The 16,509-nt window shown below is 42.1% G+C and overlaps 1 protein-coding gene across 7 annotated transcripts in view; it reads right to left on the bottom strand.

Annotated features, from left to right (window-relative positions):
- Positions 1 to 1,931: 1,931 nt before the first annotated feature.
- Gbs-76a (Glycogen binding subunit 76A) overlaps positions 1,932 to 16,509 on the bottom strand; it is a 44,613-nt gene continuing 30,035 nt past the window's right edge. For 6 of the 7 annotated variants that reach the window (XM_076441945.1, XM_076441947.1, XM_076441942.1 and 3 more), the window contains exon 2: positions 1,932 to 5,278. In XM_076441945.1, the coding sequence (XP_076298060.1) occupies positions 2,903 to 5,278 (2,376 nt within the window). In that variant the 3' untranslated portion in view covers positions 1,932 to 2,902. Of the gene's footprint in view, positions 5,279 to 7,355; positions 16,491 to 16,509 lie in introns of those variants that run through there. The other variant, XM_076441946.1, reaches the window with a different exon arrangement.

Genomic DNA, 16,509 nt, shown 5'->3' on the forward strand with positions numbered 1-16,509 from the left:
CCTTGACGCCCAAGCTCTACAACCCAAGTAGCCACGTACGTCCCTAAAACGTACGTTTCAGGCCCAGTTCACGTCCAAACGTGTCCTACGTCCATTCTGCGTACGTTTTAGGGACGTACGTGGCTACACGTGGCTACTTGGGAATATATCTATATATTCGACTTGTTTGAATAAAATGCGAGTTTAAAATATAAATTACACTTGTAAAATATAAATGTACCATTTATGCGTGAAACAACGTTGGGGTAAACTTTCCCTTGCGTGACCAGAAATTTTCTTCGATGACGTAGGAAAAAGGGAAAAATGTCTCGTTACGCAAGGAAAAGAGCAGCCCAATGTTGCGTTAATAGTTTTATAACTTAAACGAATTACGTGCAGTTGTATAAATTGCACTTGGAGGTTTGGGTAAGGTTGAACAAGAAAAACAGAGAGATCTGATTTTGTAGAATGTTCGACAACAGCGAGAAGTACAACATGATAATATCTCTATGGTGTTAACAATAAAAATGCCGTGGGAGCTAACAAAATTGTACGTTTATTAAAATAGATGGCTACATTATGTAAACAAGGCTGAGTATCACCTAATAGGAACTATGTTTGCAAATATGGTCAGCTTTGTTTCATTCTTAGGCGAATGGGCAAGGATGCTTGAAATGAAACTTATTTTATTGACATTTCAGCAACGAGTAATTTCAAACACTGTGGGGGCATAATACTTTCTTCAACACAACTTTTCATGGTCTATCCAAAATGGGGGAAAAGATATTGGACATCCAACACGGAAAGACTGTAAAAAACGAATCATTACATTATTCAGCCTCTCGACACGACTTTATATATACACGCTAAATATTTATTATTTCCTATTTCGATCTCATGGAATAACGATTAGCTGATACATACGCTGTGTTTCCTCCCTTAATGACTTCACAGTACGGACCCGTGCGACAAAGTGTACACCCGTGTAACAATACAGTTCCTTGTTCTTCTTTACATATATAGAAAGCACTTTATACGAAGAGAACTATTACAAAATATAACGATATTCTCCATACGGGTCATCTTACCAGTAGTTTTCATTTTATTGTATATGTATGTTTATCACCTACTGCTTGAAATTGATTCAAACGCGAAAATTTCAAGACCCCGTTGCAACGATCACGATCACAAAATAAACACTCGTCGTTAGAGCCGCTGGATAAAGCCACTCTATCTTCCCGTTTCACGGGGCCCGGTACTGCCTGAGAGAAGGTAACTTTTTCCCCTCGATTCGTGCTCCCTCCCCTCATCCGGCGACTCTGCTCATCATTAGGCTGTCGACTTTACGCATCTATAGCATTTTTGACCTTTTAAAACTCTGACATTGAACAAATTTAATAAACTCTCTATATTTTCTTCGACACATAACAGCAATATAATATCTCTGATTGAAGGAATAATATCAATTCCTACACAATAATGCACAAAAATGCTATATATATATCCGCATACAAATCCACAGTCTAGTCCAGGCCTGGGCAACTTGCGGTTCGCGAGCCCCGCAGACGACTCCTCCCCCTACTTTCGGGTCCTGCCCCACCAAACTCCTGTGAAGTGCAGGAGCAGGGTAGGATAATTGGGAGTGTATCCTCGCAGTGACGCGAGGCAAAACACGGTTACGGCAATAGAAAATAGTTGAAAGTGGGGGAAACCGGTACACTGGTAGCGAAAGTCGTGCAGCAACAGCGGTGGAAGGAGTTGCCCGGGCCTGGTCTAGCGATTACCATGTCTTAGAATGCTATCTTGTCATTTTAATCGCCACTAGAGAATTTTCGAGTTTGATCGTGTTATCGAATGCTACTGTATATCGAATTGGTTCGTAGTTATTGTGATGTATTATTTCGAGGCAGTTGCAAGATCAAAGGCTATCGATTCGTTACAAACGATATTGGTGTCTTCGAATTCGGCTAACTATCACTGATCGCATACCTTGAAAATCATTCCACATTCTTCTGTCGATCCGCTCGAATCGCTGCCAAAACGTTCGAATATTCTTTCCTCGGCGCGATCTGCCTCGATTAATCGTTAGCCTAAGCGATTCGTCGTTCGTCGAGGTTGCTCGGAAACATCTTCAAACTCTTACTTAATCCCATAAAAATTCTTTCCTCTCTCTTCTCCTGCGCGCGATTCGAAATTCCTCGACCAGAATTCGAGAAGAGACGGAAAAACAATCGACGAACTGTGTTGCACTCGTACGCGTTACTCATAAATAAAAGTTCATCTCCGAAGAGTATCCCCTTCGAAACACCGAGTTCCATATAGTCCGTATAAAACATTTTCACAAACCAAGCACAGTTTGCAACGCTAAAAATCACTCTGATCAAATCAATTCTCTTAAAAAAAAGTAGTCGACTCGTTAGAAGACAAAAAAAGAGAAAATAAGTTACATGGAAAATCATATATGTATGTGCATATATAATATGTATACAGAGACACACACACACACACATATACAATGTTCACCGTTCGAACCTCGCAGCAAAGAATTCGATCTGACGTTCACCTCTCCGCGTTAATATAATATACTCTAGATATACAAGTAGATATGCTTGTGCAAACAAGGAACAACGAACGTGTAAAAAATATCAGTCTAACGGCTGCGTCATATTCTTCCGGTCCACGCGAAGAAGACTCTCTCTCTCTCTCTCTCAGGAGACGAAATGGCAGGAAGGAATAATTGACGCCAGTGTTGTGTGATCCCTGCACGGCGATCAGGCTCTCGTTCTGTACAGTAGCTACACTCTAGGAACGTTTATCGATCCGTAGGCTGTCCCTGTCCCTTCTCGATGGGGTCTAATCGTGCTCTTGAAACGTTTCTTATGATTCATCGTTAGCAACAACCCATCGCGAACAACAGCCTCCATCAGTAAAACACCGGCGACCAGTCGCGCTCGCGGTTCTCGGAGGCGGTGATGGGTATGTATCCGACTGGAGACGATGTCGGCAGACATTGAAAACAATAATTAGCCCCGGCATTGTTGTCCCAGTACTGTTCGCCCTTGCACTGAAAGCGGACAGCGAATTCCAGCCTTTGCCCCACGGACAAGGTGTGACAGTAAAGGACAAACGAGAAAGTGTCGCTGAAACCATCGCAGGAGTTGAGCACGTAGGTGGCCTGCAGGTCGCTGTAGTTTCTCCAGGAGTTTAGCGTGTACCTTATGTGTACGGACTTGTGAAAGTCCAGGTTGATCACCCTAACCGTTCCCTGAATGCTCAAAGAAATAGGATCTTGGACGACGGCGTTCTCCAGACAGACTCTGCGCTCTCTAACCAGATCCAGGAAGTTGGCCATGCCACCTGGTTGCTGGAACAACGGTAGCAGCGTTCTGTCCAGCTTCCGACCGGGCAGCACGCATCCCGAGGATCGTCTGGTATCCGGGTAACTGCTCTCCCAGCTGTTCGCAACTGTGTTTACGGGGCTAGAGTCCTTCTGGAATATATCGTTGTATATCAGGTCGCTGTACGCCGAATTAGGCACTTTCGGGATCTCGTCCAGGAACGTTCGCACGTCCGCCAAGTCTAGACCCAGCACATCCGCGAATCTCACGATCTTCTTCCTCCCTGGAGTTCCCGGAGGAGTTTTTCCGGTCTTCAACGAGGAGCAGCGTCTGATCTTCTGCGGCCTTTCTTCCTCCTCCTCCTCTTCTTCTTCTTCCTCTTCGACTGCTTCGTTAACCACCTGGCTAGGAATCGGGATGTCGTCTCTGATGGCTGGACTGGTCGTCAGCTTTTGCAGCAGGATGCACATCTTGTCCTCGTCGCTCTTGTTCGTTACGCTACCATTTTCGATCTGCAGCTGAACCTCGTTCTTCAACATCTCCACGACTCTCTCGCCCGTGGGACACTCCAAGGTCAGTGCTCCTGGTATGTCGATCATGCTGCTGTAGGTAGAATGATCCTCCTGCTCGTTGTTCGCGGTTTCCTCGACTTTTGGCGCGCAGAGTCCTGGCTGCAGCTGACTGGCTTTCGGTTTCTCCTCGTCGAAGGGGAGTTCTTCCTCGTTGGTGTTCTCCGAGGAGTCCGTGGATTCGTCCTTGATCAGATTTCTAGCATTCTTAATATCCTCTAGCTCTCCATTTTCCGCGATTCCATTCACGAAATCCACCTGATCGACGCCGAGCTCCGTTTTCTCGTCGTTATTATGAGAAATCGCTATCGCGGGCCCGTGGATCGGTATTTCCGAGTCGGAATGCGACTTGGGAAGTCGGATCTGCGGTATACTCGGCACAGGGATGATTTTAGAAGGACTTTCATCTTGAAGAGACATAGTACTCTCATCGAACGTGCTCCACAACGACTCGTGACTCGGTGAAGTGGTCTCCAAAGAGCTTCTCTCATTCGAATCCTCAGAGTTTGGCACAACATCGCTGCTCCTGAGTTCGGGCACGTTGTTTCTCTGCAGAGATGAACTAGATTCTGAGGTGTCCTCGGAATGCTGGTCTCCTAAGCTGACTTCTGCTCGCCTACGGTAGACTAAACTTTTGCCTTTCGTCGTTTCGCAACCATTTGAGAGATTCGGGATGGTGACTTCGCTGTCCGAGGTGGGTATGGGATCGAAGTAGACTTCGTTTTTCCTCTCGACGTCCGAGGATTCCGGGTCGAAGAAAAGGTCCGAAGAATCGCTGTCCGGCGATGTTCCGGTGATAGGCGAAGCGAATACACAGCCGGATTCCAGATCCAAATTCGAGGGAGCCTCTTTCGGCCCATTGGTCGAGGAGTTGCGACCATGGTGGTTCATCTTTAACACTTCCGGGTTTACCAGCAGGTCCGCCAGCTCCGCAGCGGTGGCCTCTTCGGCTGGTGAGCTGAGGCCGTCCTCGATGTCAAGGTCGAAGTCGTAACAGAGGTCCGTTGCTTTTGGACTCTGACGAGGCTGGTGTTGCAGAACGTGGTTGGTTATTGTGGCGTTCGCGATTGGTTTGGACGTTGACGAGGCACATAGCCGGGACGTCTCCTTGGGATTCGCGTCCGAGTTTTTCTGGGAATTGTCTTCACCTCCCAGCGACGTTAATCGCCGATGAAGACGTCTGGCGAAAGCCTCCGCTCGACCGCGACAACTGCTCGGGAACAGAGAGCCGACTAGGCCGCAGGAAGAGCCGCTGCCATGGGTGCTGCCCGCCGAATCTGTGCTGCCCATCTCGAGGACGGACGAACCGGATGACCCGGAGGCGTGCTGGCCCTCCGAGGGCGAGGTGGTTGTGCTACTCGAATCCTCCGACTCTTGGCTTCCGCTGTTTGCCTGGAAAAGCAGGAGAAGATGCACTTTAGCATAGAGAATTCGAATACGCGTGAATGAACAGAAATGACAATCAACGAAAATGGTTCAAATAAATACTGTGTAGTAAGTCAACGTGTGTGTCCGTATCGATTTCCGCGTTCTTCCGGTGATCTATATGTATACCCTACTATTTTTTAAGCTTTCATTGTGATTGACGTGTAAAATCGCTTTAGATATAGCCGGGTAAGGGGTCAAATTGATATTTCTTCATACCATTCGACAGACCCTCCAAAGAAAATCCTCTGTGGCAGGTATGACAAGCTATAATTTGAAAAATAATTATGCACGAACCTCCAAATAGGACACCCTGTATTAGCTCATAGATAAATAAACATATGGGTAAGCTTTTCCCTGCGTAACCAGAATTTTTTGCCTTTGTCGCAGTAGATCTAGACGAGAAGATGCGAGAAATCCAACGTTTCGATCCTGGAGGATCAATGGTTCAAAAGTTATAAGTATTTCAAGTTGAGTCAAGTTTTTTATAAATGCGTGAACATTTGCATCGGCGTATAAACTACTTTCACTTTCACATTATAATCTGCAAAATGGCTGATCGAACAGCTGTGAACACAATGTCGTACATAAATTGTGTTAGCTCGCCCGTGACTGTAAGTTCCAGAATAGTTTCAATGATTATACATATAGCTAATGACTGATCTGCCAAAAACTAAATTTATTCAGAATAAACTTAGATTGTAGTTTTGCAAATACGAGCAACCGATGAAGGCAAGTCTTCCTTGCTTTTAATGTTTCATGTGACTTTGTCCACGTGTCTCTGTTCATAAGATGAAAAATAATATTATTATTTAGTCTAGTAACACATAAAAATAGTTACGAGTCTAATAATTTTTCAACATACACAGGTCCGGCCCCACTCTGTATACACGATTCTATCTAAAAAAAAAGGTGAAGGTGACCTTGAAATTTCCAAAAATTCTCCAATTCCAAAAAAATTATTACCGTCATATCATAGATCTTCCTGACCTGAAGTATTAATTTTTACTGGACCACTTTGTCACCACTTAATCATGATTGTAATTATAACACAGTTTACGATTGCGTTAGTTACCATAAAATCGTATGCGCGAATGAAACGAAAAAAATGACGTCTCGAAGTGGGGTATCGTAATCTTCTTCGACCTCTGATTGTGAAACGATTACTCGCGTTGCCCATTAGGCACGTGATCATACTATTACACGGTTAGACATATAAAGGGCATTAACAATGTTGTTATTGTAATAGCTTTGAATTGCGTGCATCGAGCGTCACAACGCAACGTGTACTATATAAAGGAATAAGGTGCTTCAATTATTTACTATAGTCCGTAACTGTATACTGTATACTGTATATGTATAAGTATAGTAAGTAACCATCAATCATATTTGTATTACTTACATCGATTTATTCAAGGAAACAATAAAGCATACCTAGCGATGCGAGGCTTCAACTGGATATAAACAAAATTATACAGTTGTATCGGCTATCATAAAAATTGAATAATTATGTACATTGAATGTGTAATATTGTGAGTAATATCTATACTTATAGCCACCGATCAGATTTAGTTTCAAAGATATACGCAAATGTATTTTTAACGGCATGCTTTCTATTATTTCGAAGCGTTTCACAGTCTAGAAATGCAATAAATGTCATTTATGAATCATCATTTCTTCATAATCCAAGGGACTCGTTCGATGTTTGTTTACTTTTTGAATTGGCGATAATTATTTATCTAAACGCGACAGTAATAGATGCATTTTTTAATGTTTTATGACAATAATAACGAATAACAGAAGTAATATAAGCTGTAGATGATTTTTATCTATTCGATACGAGAGCTTTCATTTGGTTCATATTATCTAAATTATTAGATAATATATTGCGTACATATATACGCTATGTATACAGGGTGTCAAATCATCAAAAGATGATACCTTTCTGATGTGCGTCTAAACTTTTGATACGCATTGTACATAAGCGTTACTATAAGCGGCTCTGGTAAAGAAAATCGTACGACTTCAAGTACAGAATACTTACAAGTGTGCCCGCTGGCCGATGCTTAATAGTCGACATAACACTAAACGGGACAGCCATGCGACACGTAAGGAATACGTGTTAACATTCTTTTTCGTCATCGATTAACCAACTGGTTGATTACCGCCTCGAAATAGCGGCTTGTTTGTAAACTAAGCGGCGGAAGCGAACCCTCGTCAAAAACATCGAAGAGAAATTTCAACGGAGATCACAAGATTGGCACGCGGCCATATCACTAATAGAAAGAAGAGTGTACGCCGGACGCGCAGATGAACGTCATTTTGATCTACGTGCTGAAATTTTGACGCGCAAAACGCCCGACGCGACGTCGCGATCAATCATATATCCAAGAGTCGGTTCGTATAGTGCGAAAATAACGAGTACTATGACGTTTCACTAGTCCTTAACTTGTCAATTATAAAATAAAGATACAAGCTAACGTTAAAAATTCAAAATGATGTATACGCATTCTTTGTGTTTACATTTGATGAAAAGATTATTCTTCCCGCGATAATACGCGTGGGACACTAGGGGAGCTCTGAATATCGCATTTGTAGGTATACAAATTATTCGAATTGATAAGCACCGAGATCTCCGAGGTGGTCATGGGACTCGGTGTCCATAGAAATCTGTAGTACCGTCACCTTAAAATGCCAGTGGTCTTAGCGTCCTCTACGCTTTGAGAACGGTGAATTCGAGAACTAGATCCACAGTGCGACTCTGCTTCGACAAGTTCAACTTCTACAGCGTTGTCGAGTTTAAAGTACGATATTTTAATTTGAAATTTCCTTTAAGCTTCAAATACTATTGGAAAATTCTCCGGTAAGTCAAATGTTAAACAATACTGAATCGAGGCGAGAACAAAGGAATAGTGGCGCGTTCAAGGAGAGTGTGCTCTCACCTTACGCCTGCTCCGCCACTCCATGCGCGCACGGGGTGCAATTCGGGCAATAAAAACCGAACCGAATTCCCGACAAAAGTAATGTAGTCGCGAAACGTTGCGGACAAAGATAAAGAGGAAGTAACGCCCTCGTTTCGCCTTCTGCTTTGCAATCGCAGAGGTCTGGCAATTATTTTTGGCGCCGAGCTCGCCATAGCCGATCATCGAAAGTAATTGGTCAAGAAGAAATGGAGCGTGATGACCGCGACGAGTCCATCCGCCGAATCGATCCCGTCGAATGTACACCGTGATTTAAAAAAAAGAATATCGATCGATAAAAACAATGAATCGCCTGCGGGTTTCTTAAAAAAGTGTCAGGAATTATTTTGCAAAAGTAAGCAATCCTTTCTTTTTCTTGATATCCTAATGGGAAAAAGGAGAAATATTTTTGATGCGTTGATCGGTCTGTGTGGGAATTGGAACGGCGTGAAAATAGAGTTGGCACAGTTTCCGTACAGCTTTAGCTAGTAGTAGTAGTAAACTAACTTATTCTAGGGATACGAATGTTAATAAATATCTTGTGAAAACTTTACGGACTTGCACGATGCCTGCGAAAAAAGCTGAGGATGTTCAAACTTCTTTTTTCATATACATTTTCGTCAGAAATGTCTGTTAAAAGCCGGTAGAAAATTCTGGACGACCGTCGTCGACCATTATCATCGCAACTTCGCGCGTCCTCGCAGACCAAAACAATTCAATCATGCGAATAGCTGAACATCCGGGCCGCGCTCTGGTTGACAATGAAAACACGTGACCCTCCGCGTAATGAAAAATAGTGATCGTAACAATGAAGAAATTAGATCAGTGGTAGTACTAACGCAACTCTGCATAGGTCACCTTAGCTTGTCAAATGAATTTTGCTTCGCTTTCTATTTACTGTATTTGGGTATATTAACAAGACCCGAACTCCTTATTATCGTTCAAACGATTCGATACAATTTATTTGAAAAGTTGTTAAAATTTATTTTAAAAATATCAACGTATGTTTTAATACATTATAAAATTATGTCTAATAAATTTTTCAGCGCAACTCAGACAGTCAATTCGCAATCGCGAGCATTGAATAATCTAGACGCGTGCTGATAACGAAAAGGTTGTTGACTCGGCGATCGATCGCGGTGATATATCGTCGATAGAGCTAACGTTTCGTTCAGGTGAGAAATGTGCAAGTGGTGTGTTCGTGGCGTGATAACCCAAGTTACGACTTCTCGACGATAAGTAACCGTGTAATTACATTAGATCGGTGACCGATTAGGTAACTTCACAGACGCCGCCGCGCGGCGATCGCTTCAAGAACAATATCAATATTTTTCCAGAATGAATTCTTTCGCGTACCGATCGGAGAAACAACAAATATTGACCATACCTAACATGGAAACGCATATCGGGCACTCTTGAATGAAACTGTTGAAACAATCTGTGCGCACTTTCATAGCTGGTTTAAGCATGACGAGCAACGTTTCATCTTTTACGATCTCATCCAGTTTTCTTCGGCGCATTATTCTGAACCACTATCGCGACAGTCCCTTATCATTTACTTATCTTAATAGAAACAACGGAAATATACATAGTGGTGAAAGTTATTCATCCACTCGGTATGTATGAATATGAACTCGCGTGAATAGTTGCTAATCAATTACAGTAGGATCGCAGTGTTGATTGGCCGGTCGCCTTGTACGAGTAAAGGCGATAAATCTGTCGCGATAAATTGCGATGCTGGCCTAGTCGTGGGTCAAGTAGCTGCGATTTAAACTGTGCTGTGGTGAATGGTCGGGCAAAAATAAAACGACGGATCGACAATAAACCAAGAATAGATTCTTCTCTGGAGGCAGCTGACACCGGCACGTGTACCTCGCAAATGTTAATAAAAACACAAAAACAATCCAAGATAAGTAGACAGTGGATTTTTAAACACTAATAACTTGTGTGTGTGTGTGTGTGTGTGGGGGGGGGGGCGATGTGGGAAGTAAATCAAGCATCTTTCTTCTGCGAAACATACTATTTTCAAAATGTCCAACTTTAAGCGTTCGTTACGATTACGATTTTTATTATATTCTCTATTAACTTCTTTATTTTCGAGGTAGATGGATATTTAGGAAGCAATAAAAAGCTTGTACATATGTCAATACGAGAAAGTTGATTTTTCGAGAAAATGTCATTCAAATTTCCAATCCGGACCACTGTGGGTCGATTCGAGGTTCTCGTTACAAAAGAAAGAGCGAGTGGGCGTGCATTCCTCGGCGCAGCAGGAGATCGACGGAACATTAAACTAATCCTGCCGGCCACATTTTCATTAGGCCGCGTGTTGTTTCTCGCGTAAAGAGCACGAGGATATCGAATTGTCGCTGGGTCGTTCATCCGCTATCTTCGTCACGGTTTAATTACCAGCTAATCACGGCGTCGCGTCGCGTCCCGTCGCGCGTCGGAGCTGTCGATAAATTCCGCTCCGGGGAATGTCTGGCGCAGGGCGTAAGCTGTCCGCAACCCGTTCCGTTCCTTCCAGGTGCAACGTTCTCGACCGGCGTGGGCATATACACGAATACGTCAAGTCCTACGCATGTTTAAATTGGCGGTAGGCCTGTTCACAGGATGCCGGCGATTACGGCAGCGAGTACCGGCTACGAATCACTGAAAATCGCTTCCGAACTGGTTTAAGGAGGCAGTCACGCGTAGACCACACAGTCGAAAAGTCCATTTCTATTGGTCTATTGCTTCACAGCATTAACTTTAACTTTAACTCGAAAATTAAACATCATTTGTTCGCAAGTGAACACGTTCGAACGTTGATAGGTGAGAAAAACTATTGTACGTATAAATGGATTAGCGTGGCACAATCATATGGTATCGAAAACATCTGTTTGCGGAGTGAGTCGTGTGCGCATGGGCTCGCGCTGCACACAATCGCGTCGGTTGTCTATCGGAAGTCTAGGCGTGCGTGATTGATAATCGTTATGTAAAATAAGGCTTCGAGGCTGTTGGCCTCCGAGACTCATCGGCATCGCGCGTTATTCCAGTCACGAGAACGGTCTGGGATCGCGGCACGTTTAACCCTGCGGGCACAACTCGGTCATCCGCGTACCTTTTTCCTCTGTTTACGATCTGAATAATAAAACTTTGCATGAAATTATCAGTGTCCTTAAAATCGACAATTCAATCCGAGATAGCAAGGGAACCATAATAGTTTGTGCATTTCAAACAGTTTTCATTTCCTGTCTGCGCCTCGGCAGTTTTATATGTATTATATAATAATTGGAAAAGTTATCTCCCGTACCCCCTAATGTAATTTAATCAACTCTTCTCAGGTGGTGATTTAAAGGAAATTCATTGCGCTGCGTTTGAAATTTCTAAACTCACAATCAGCAGAATAGTTGAAGAGTTTAATAATAGGCTTTTCCAGTGGGTATAATAACGTAAGTAATATATGATATATAGTAATTAACCCAAAAGTAAGCCAAATTATTTTCATAATAGACTGCCGATCTCGCGCAAAATAATTATTTACTGTTAAATATATAGTAACTTGTATTAAACTACACCGCATTACCTACTGTTGAGGTATACGACTAAATTCTTTCACAATATTCAATTTATTAAGAGCAGAAATAGATATATCTATTTAACTGTAATTTTACATTCTTCTAATGTGTTTACAGTTTTGTATTTCATCGATACTTTCTTGATCACAAATGCGGATGCTTCGAGTCCATTCATAAATCCTCAATGTTGTTTTTGTAACCAACCAACTAATTAATTATCGACATTACCGCGTGCTTGGGCTGCCATCCATTTTTTTGCCAGACATCCTCTCTGTACATACATTCGTCTCTTCATTGTTAACAAATAAATTTGCACACGTTTTCGCGAAAACTCGTTTTTCGAATCGCCGAAGTGGTTTATTTACAACCGAAGAAACTCTCTCGAGAGAGAACTGTTGCCAGAGGACAAAGACTTCGCCGGTGCCTTGCCGTATGTTAATTAATTTTTACGATCTCCAGACTTTTGAATACAAATGATCCCTCGAAGCTGCGCGGCGGACAGCGTCGCGATTCTCATCTTCGCTAAATATAAACTCTGTGACTTTATTTATTCTTGGCATCGTGTCAGCTATCAACGACATCGAGGCCTCGCGTTTCGGTATTTTCTAGGTGTGTCGATGTATATTCAAAGCTATCGATCAATTATACTATTATCTCGCATCCATCCTCTCTCCATGCGATCGACAAACACACAATTCTGAGAACACCTGACCACTTACCACGGAGTCATTACAATTTCATACAGTAGCTAGCAAGAAGTAAATATAGTTATTCGCGCACGCACGGTAGCATGTTTTTCTTTTGCAATAGGTAAAAATAGATTCACGGACGTACATGGATTTCTTGTAATAATGCTACATACATTAAAAAGCAACACAATGATTGATAAATACGAAACACTCTATCTTTGAAAAATTAGATGCCTGAGGAGTATTTTATAATTCATTTTTTCAAGATGCTTGCTAATTCGCGAAACATTTTCCTGTCAGGATTTCCTGTCGCAAATGTATTGGTGGAATTTCATTAAAAATAAGTAGAAAATAAAGAAGTTTCATAATTGCTAAAATAGTATTGTTATTGTTTCCTCGATTTTTTGTTGCGCCTCTTCGGTTACGCGGTCCGTGTATACATGCTGTCCTTTTCTGCGTTCGACGCGGTTGGTGTGCGGCCACAAGAAAATAGTATATCCGGTCCTGATCTATGTCGCAGCACAGAACCGAGAATCGGCTTAGATTGGGACTCTTTACCGTATCCTACTTCGTACGATAGAAAAAAACCATTAAGGAATGTATTGTGCACGTTGGCAGAGGATGGTTTCTATCGTGTTGCATGCGAAGATGCAACATAAGAAGTCGAGACATCGAAATACACCTGCAGTTACAGCAGGCTTTCGAGAAAAGTATCGTATCGCGAACGGGGACGCGAGTGCACGCGAATAAAAATGAATTCTTACGGTTGCTATCGTTTCAATACAGTAATAAACGAGTGTTGATTTCCATGCAGTGGCCAGAGACGATTACGCGACTTACGTACACACGTGGAAGTCGTCTCACGCACGACTTTATAACGAGGATTAATTTCCTTCTCTACTTAGCCGGAGATTTACGGGTCGCAGATGCAATCGTCCTAATGTAAGACAGAACGACGATGAGAAAATTTATTCCAACGACCGATTAGATTAATCTCGGCGCGACCGGACCGGACCGTGCAATCGGGACAGCCAGCGTCAGATCAACGGCAAACATTTCTACCGTCTGCAACAAAGACTGCGATACAAGCCTCGGAAACTAGGGCTGTTACTTTTCTTCGAAGGTCAAAGCCTCGAAAAAGTAGCATCCCTAATACCGAGCCTAACGCGGAAACAGGTGGGTCGGGATTTGTAGACAAGGTTCGGTGGAAAACTGTACAAACTGAACAAATGGGTCATTTGATGTAACTTTTCCCTCTAAGAAGAACTTTCCCACTAAGTCTTGTGACAATTTTATCCAACTAGTCTTTCGTTCTTGTACGTGTTTAGAATTGATAAATAGACTACGGATTAACAAAAATCATTTAAGGGGGTACCTCACCGATAGAAGGCATCATTTTACACGAATCTAACTAACAAAAATAGGCACGCACCATTTAAAGCAGTGGACACGTTGCGTCAATATTTGAGGACATCAATGTGTTAGCTTCAGCTTAATAGGATGATAGTTAAAAGAAGAATACAATTTTTATTTGGATTCTGTGTCCTGCAGTCGATGCGAACATTTATTAATTTTGCATAAAGATCCGCAGTCTATCGATAAATCAAGCGGATAACAGATAAAAATCTGAAAAACTTGAGAACAACTGTTAGCAGGTGAACGAAGAAAAGATCCGCGTGAAAAATTAGTTTGTCCGCGGAATGCCAGAAACCAACGCAACTACTCGGGAACGTTAGGTGTAAAATCAGTGTTTCATCTGCGATGCAAGCTATCACGCAATAACGCATAGCCGCGGCTAACTTTGTCGGGATTGTGTTGCGTTTGCCAAGCCGCAGACGATTTTTACAAGGGTGTAGGTTAGATAATCGATGCGCTATCGTGTCGACGTAACTATTAAAATGTCGTATACCAGAGGTATCCGATCGCACGAACGGATCTGAAATAGAAATCGTCTCGTTCGACCGATCTGAAAACGATCCGAAACGATGCGAAGAAACGATCCACGATGTTTCCAGCGCGGCTTGGTTCGCGCACCGCGGTTCAACGAACGTGTTCGAACGAAATCTCTCGAGCGGGTTTCATCTGCTTAAGCATTAGACACAGATAAACCTTGACCCACTCCGTTTTATTAAAAATAACACACAAGGCTGCAGAATCGAGGAGAGCGACGTTTGCGCAAGGAATAAAAATTGGCTAGCGTCTGCGGATCGACTTATGAAACAGATCAACTTCCTGAATACGTACAAGGTTTATTCATTTCAAATTAAATAAATAAAAAAATCGATTTGTTACTCGTATATGTATTTCCAATTCAAATCCGTAAATTCCGTAATTAATGGGTACACGATAATTGGTACATGGACGATAAGTCCACAGTACGTTCAAAATGCTGTTGATTTTATTTCTTAATATTTTTTTTATGTTGTATTAGGTTTTGAAGACATTCTTCGAATAATATTAGAATAAAAGACGCTGATATTACACCGTTAACTTCAGAACTGTATCAATCAGACGTTTTATGTCAGATTTCCATTATGGCTGTCGAGAAAAATGTATAACATGTCAACGCAACAGTACTGCACGATAATATGTATTTCGTTTAATATCGTTTTATCCAAACTGATACCGTTGCACGCGAAAGATATTAACAGATAGATCAATTTTGATTGATCGGGGGATTAGATTGATTATATACACATACAATAGTATTTCAATCTAACCAAGTATAAAATTGACCGTTTATCACTTTTACACGTATTTATATTAGCTTATATAAATACGACGATTTAGCCCACATTAGTTCATTGTTTACTTTCTAGTATATCTCGTCTTATATCACTTTTAATTGCTTATCTTTAGCGAAATTCCCAGCCTCTCGTATTTAGCACGACTGATTACATTATTATCTACTATGCGACAGTCAGTTTTGATAAGTGTGTGTGTGTGATCCAAATCGTTGATTTCGTTTCTAAGAAGAGTTATTTACAAAAATAAAATTTTGATTATATACTTGATCGAATGACTGAATTTTGAACATTCCGAATGACGTATGGAGTTGTGCCCTAACGTAATCATTCCATATATATCGTGAAAATCTCATGTTTCAGTTATTATTTGCACTTGAGGCCACCGTTTTGCCTATCTACTTAAACTCTGGACGAGTCCATTTCCGAATTGCCCCCCTTAACGATCGAATTGCCCGACTGTTCGATCACTGTTCCAGATGATCACGCAGGTATTGAACCTTCGCAGCGTCGAGTGCCGTCAAGCACATTGAAACATTCAAAATTCCTCACCACTCGAGTTCGTTTGGCCAGTTATCGCGCGGCATTATCGCGTTCCACATATCGACCTTCTCGCTGCTCGCGGAACGAATCATAATTAACGCGTTAATTACTGGAAAACAGATATCATCTGTCGGCCGTAACCAATCAAGAAGGACGCTTATTGTGAGTCGCGTTACAATAACCTCGCGGCCGCTGCCTATTCTTTATAAATTCAATCGAGCAACAACAAAAGAAATCGCTTCGGCGTAGTGGCTTCGACGGATACGTTTGACTGTGCCTCTGTGCGTACAATAACTTACATACATATGTGAAAGCGAAACGAGGAGACGAATAGGGCGACGACGGCGCAACGTATCACACGGTTATAATTAGCAGATAGAGCCATTCGGAAAGTTCGATTCCGCTATCGTCGAGTGTCGAACTTGCAAATACATCGAACGGGAATTAACGGCTCAAGAATAATTTTTTAAAAACACTGAACATTCTCTCTCTCTCTCTCTCTCATCTTCGTTACCGACTGTTCCGAGTTCTGAGACTGTTGTTGAATCGCCAACGAAGAAGATCGCGATAGATATTGTATAGACATGTTAACTAAATTGAATCTCGTAAGTGTTACGTGATCAAAACTATGTACGTCAGATGCCTTCTAAGATTGTTAATTGATATTTGTATAGAGCAGCTAATAATCGAGATCAAGTTGATTGT

Source organism: Lasioglossum baleicum, chromosome 17 (assembly GCF_051020765.1).
Source record: "Lasioglossum baleicum chromosome 17, iyLasBale1, whole genome shotgun sequence".
Lineage (NCBI taxonomy): Eukaryota > Metazoa > Arthropoda > Insecta > Hymenoptera > Halictidae > Lasioglossum > Lasioglossum baleicum.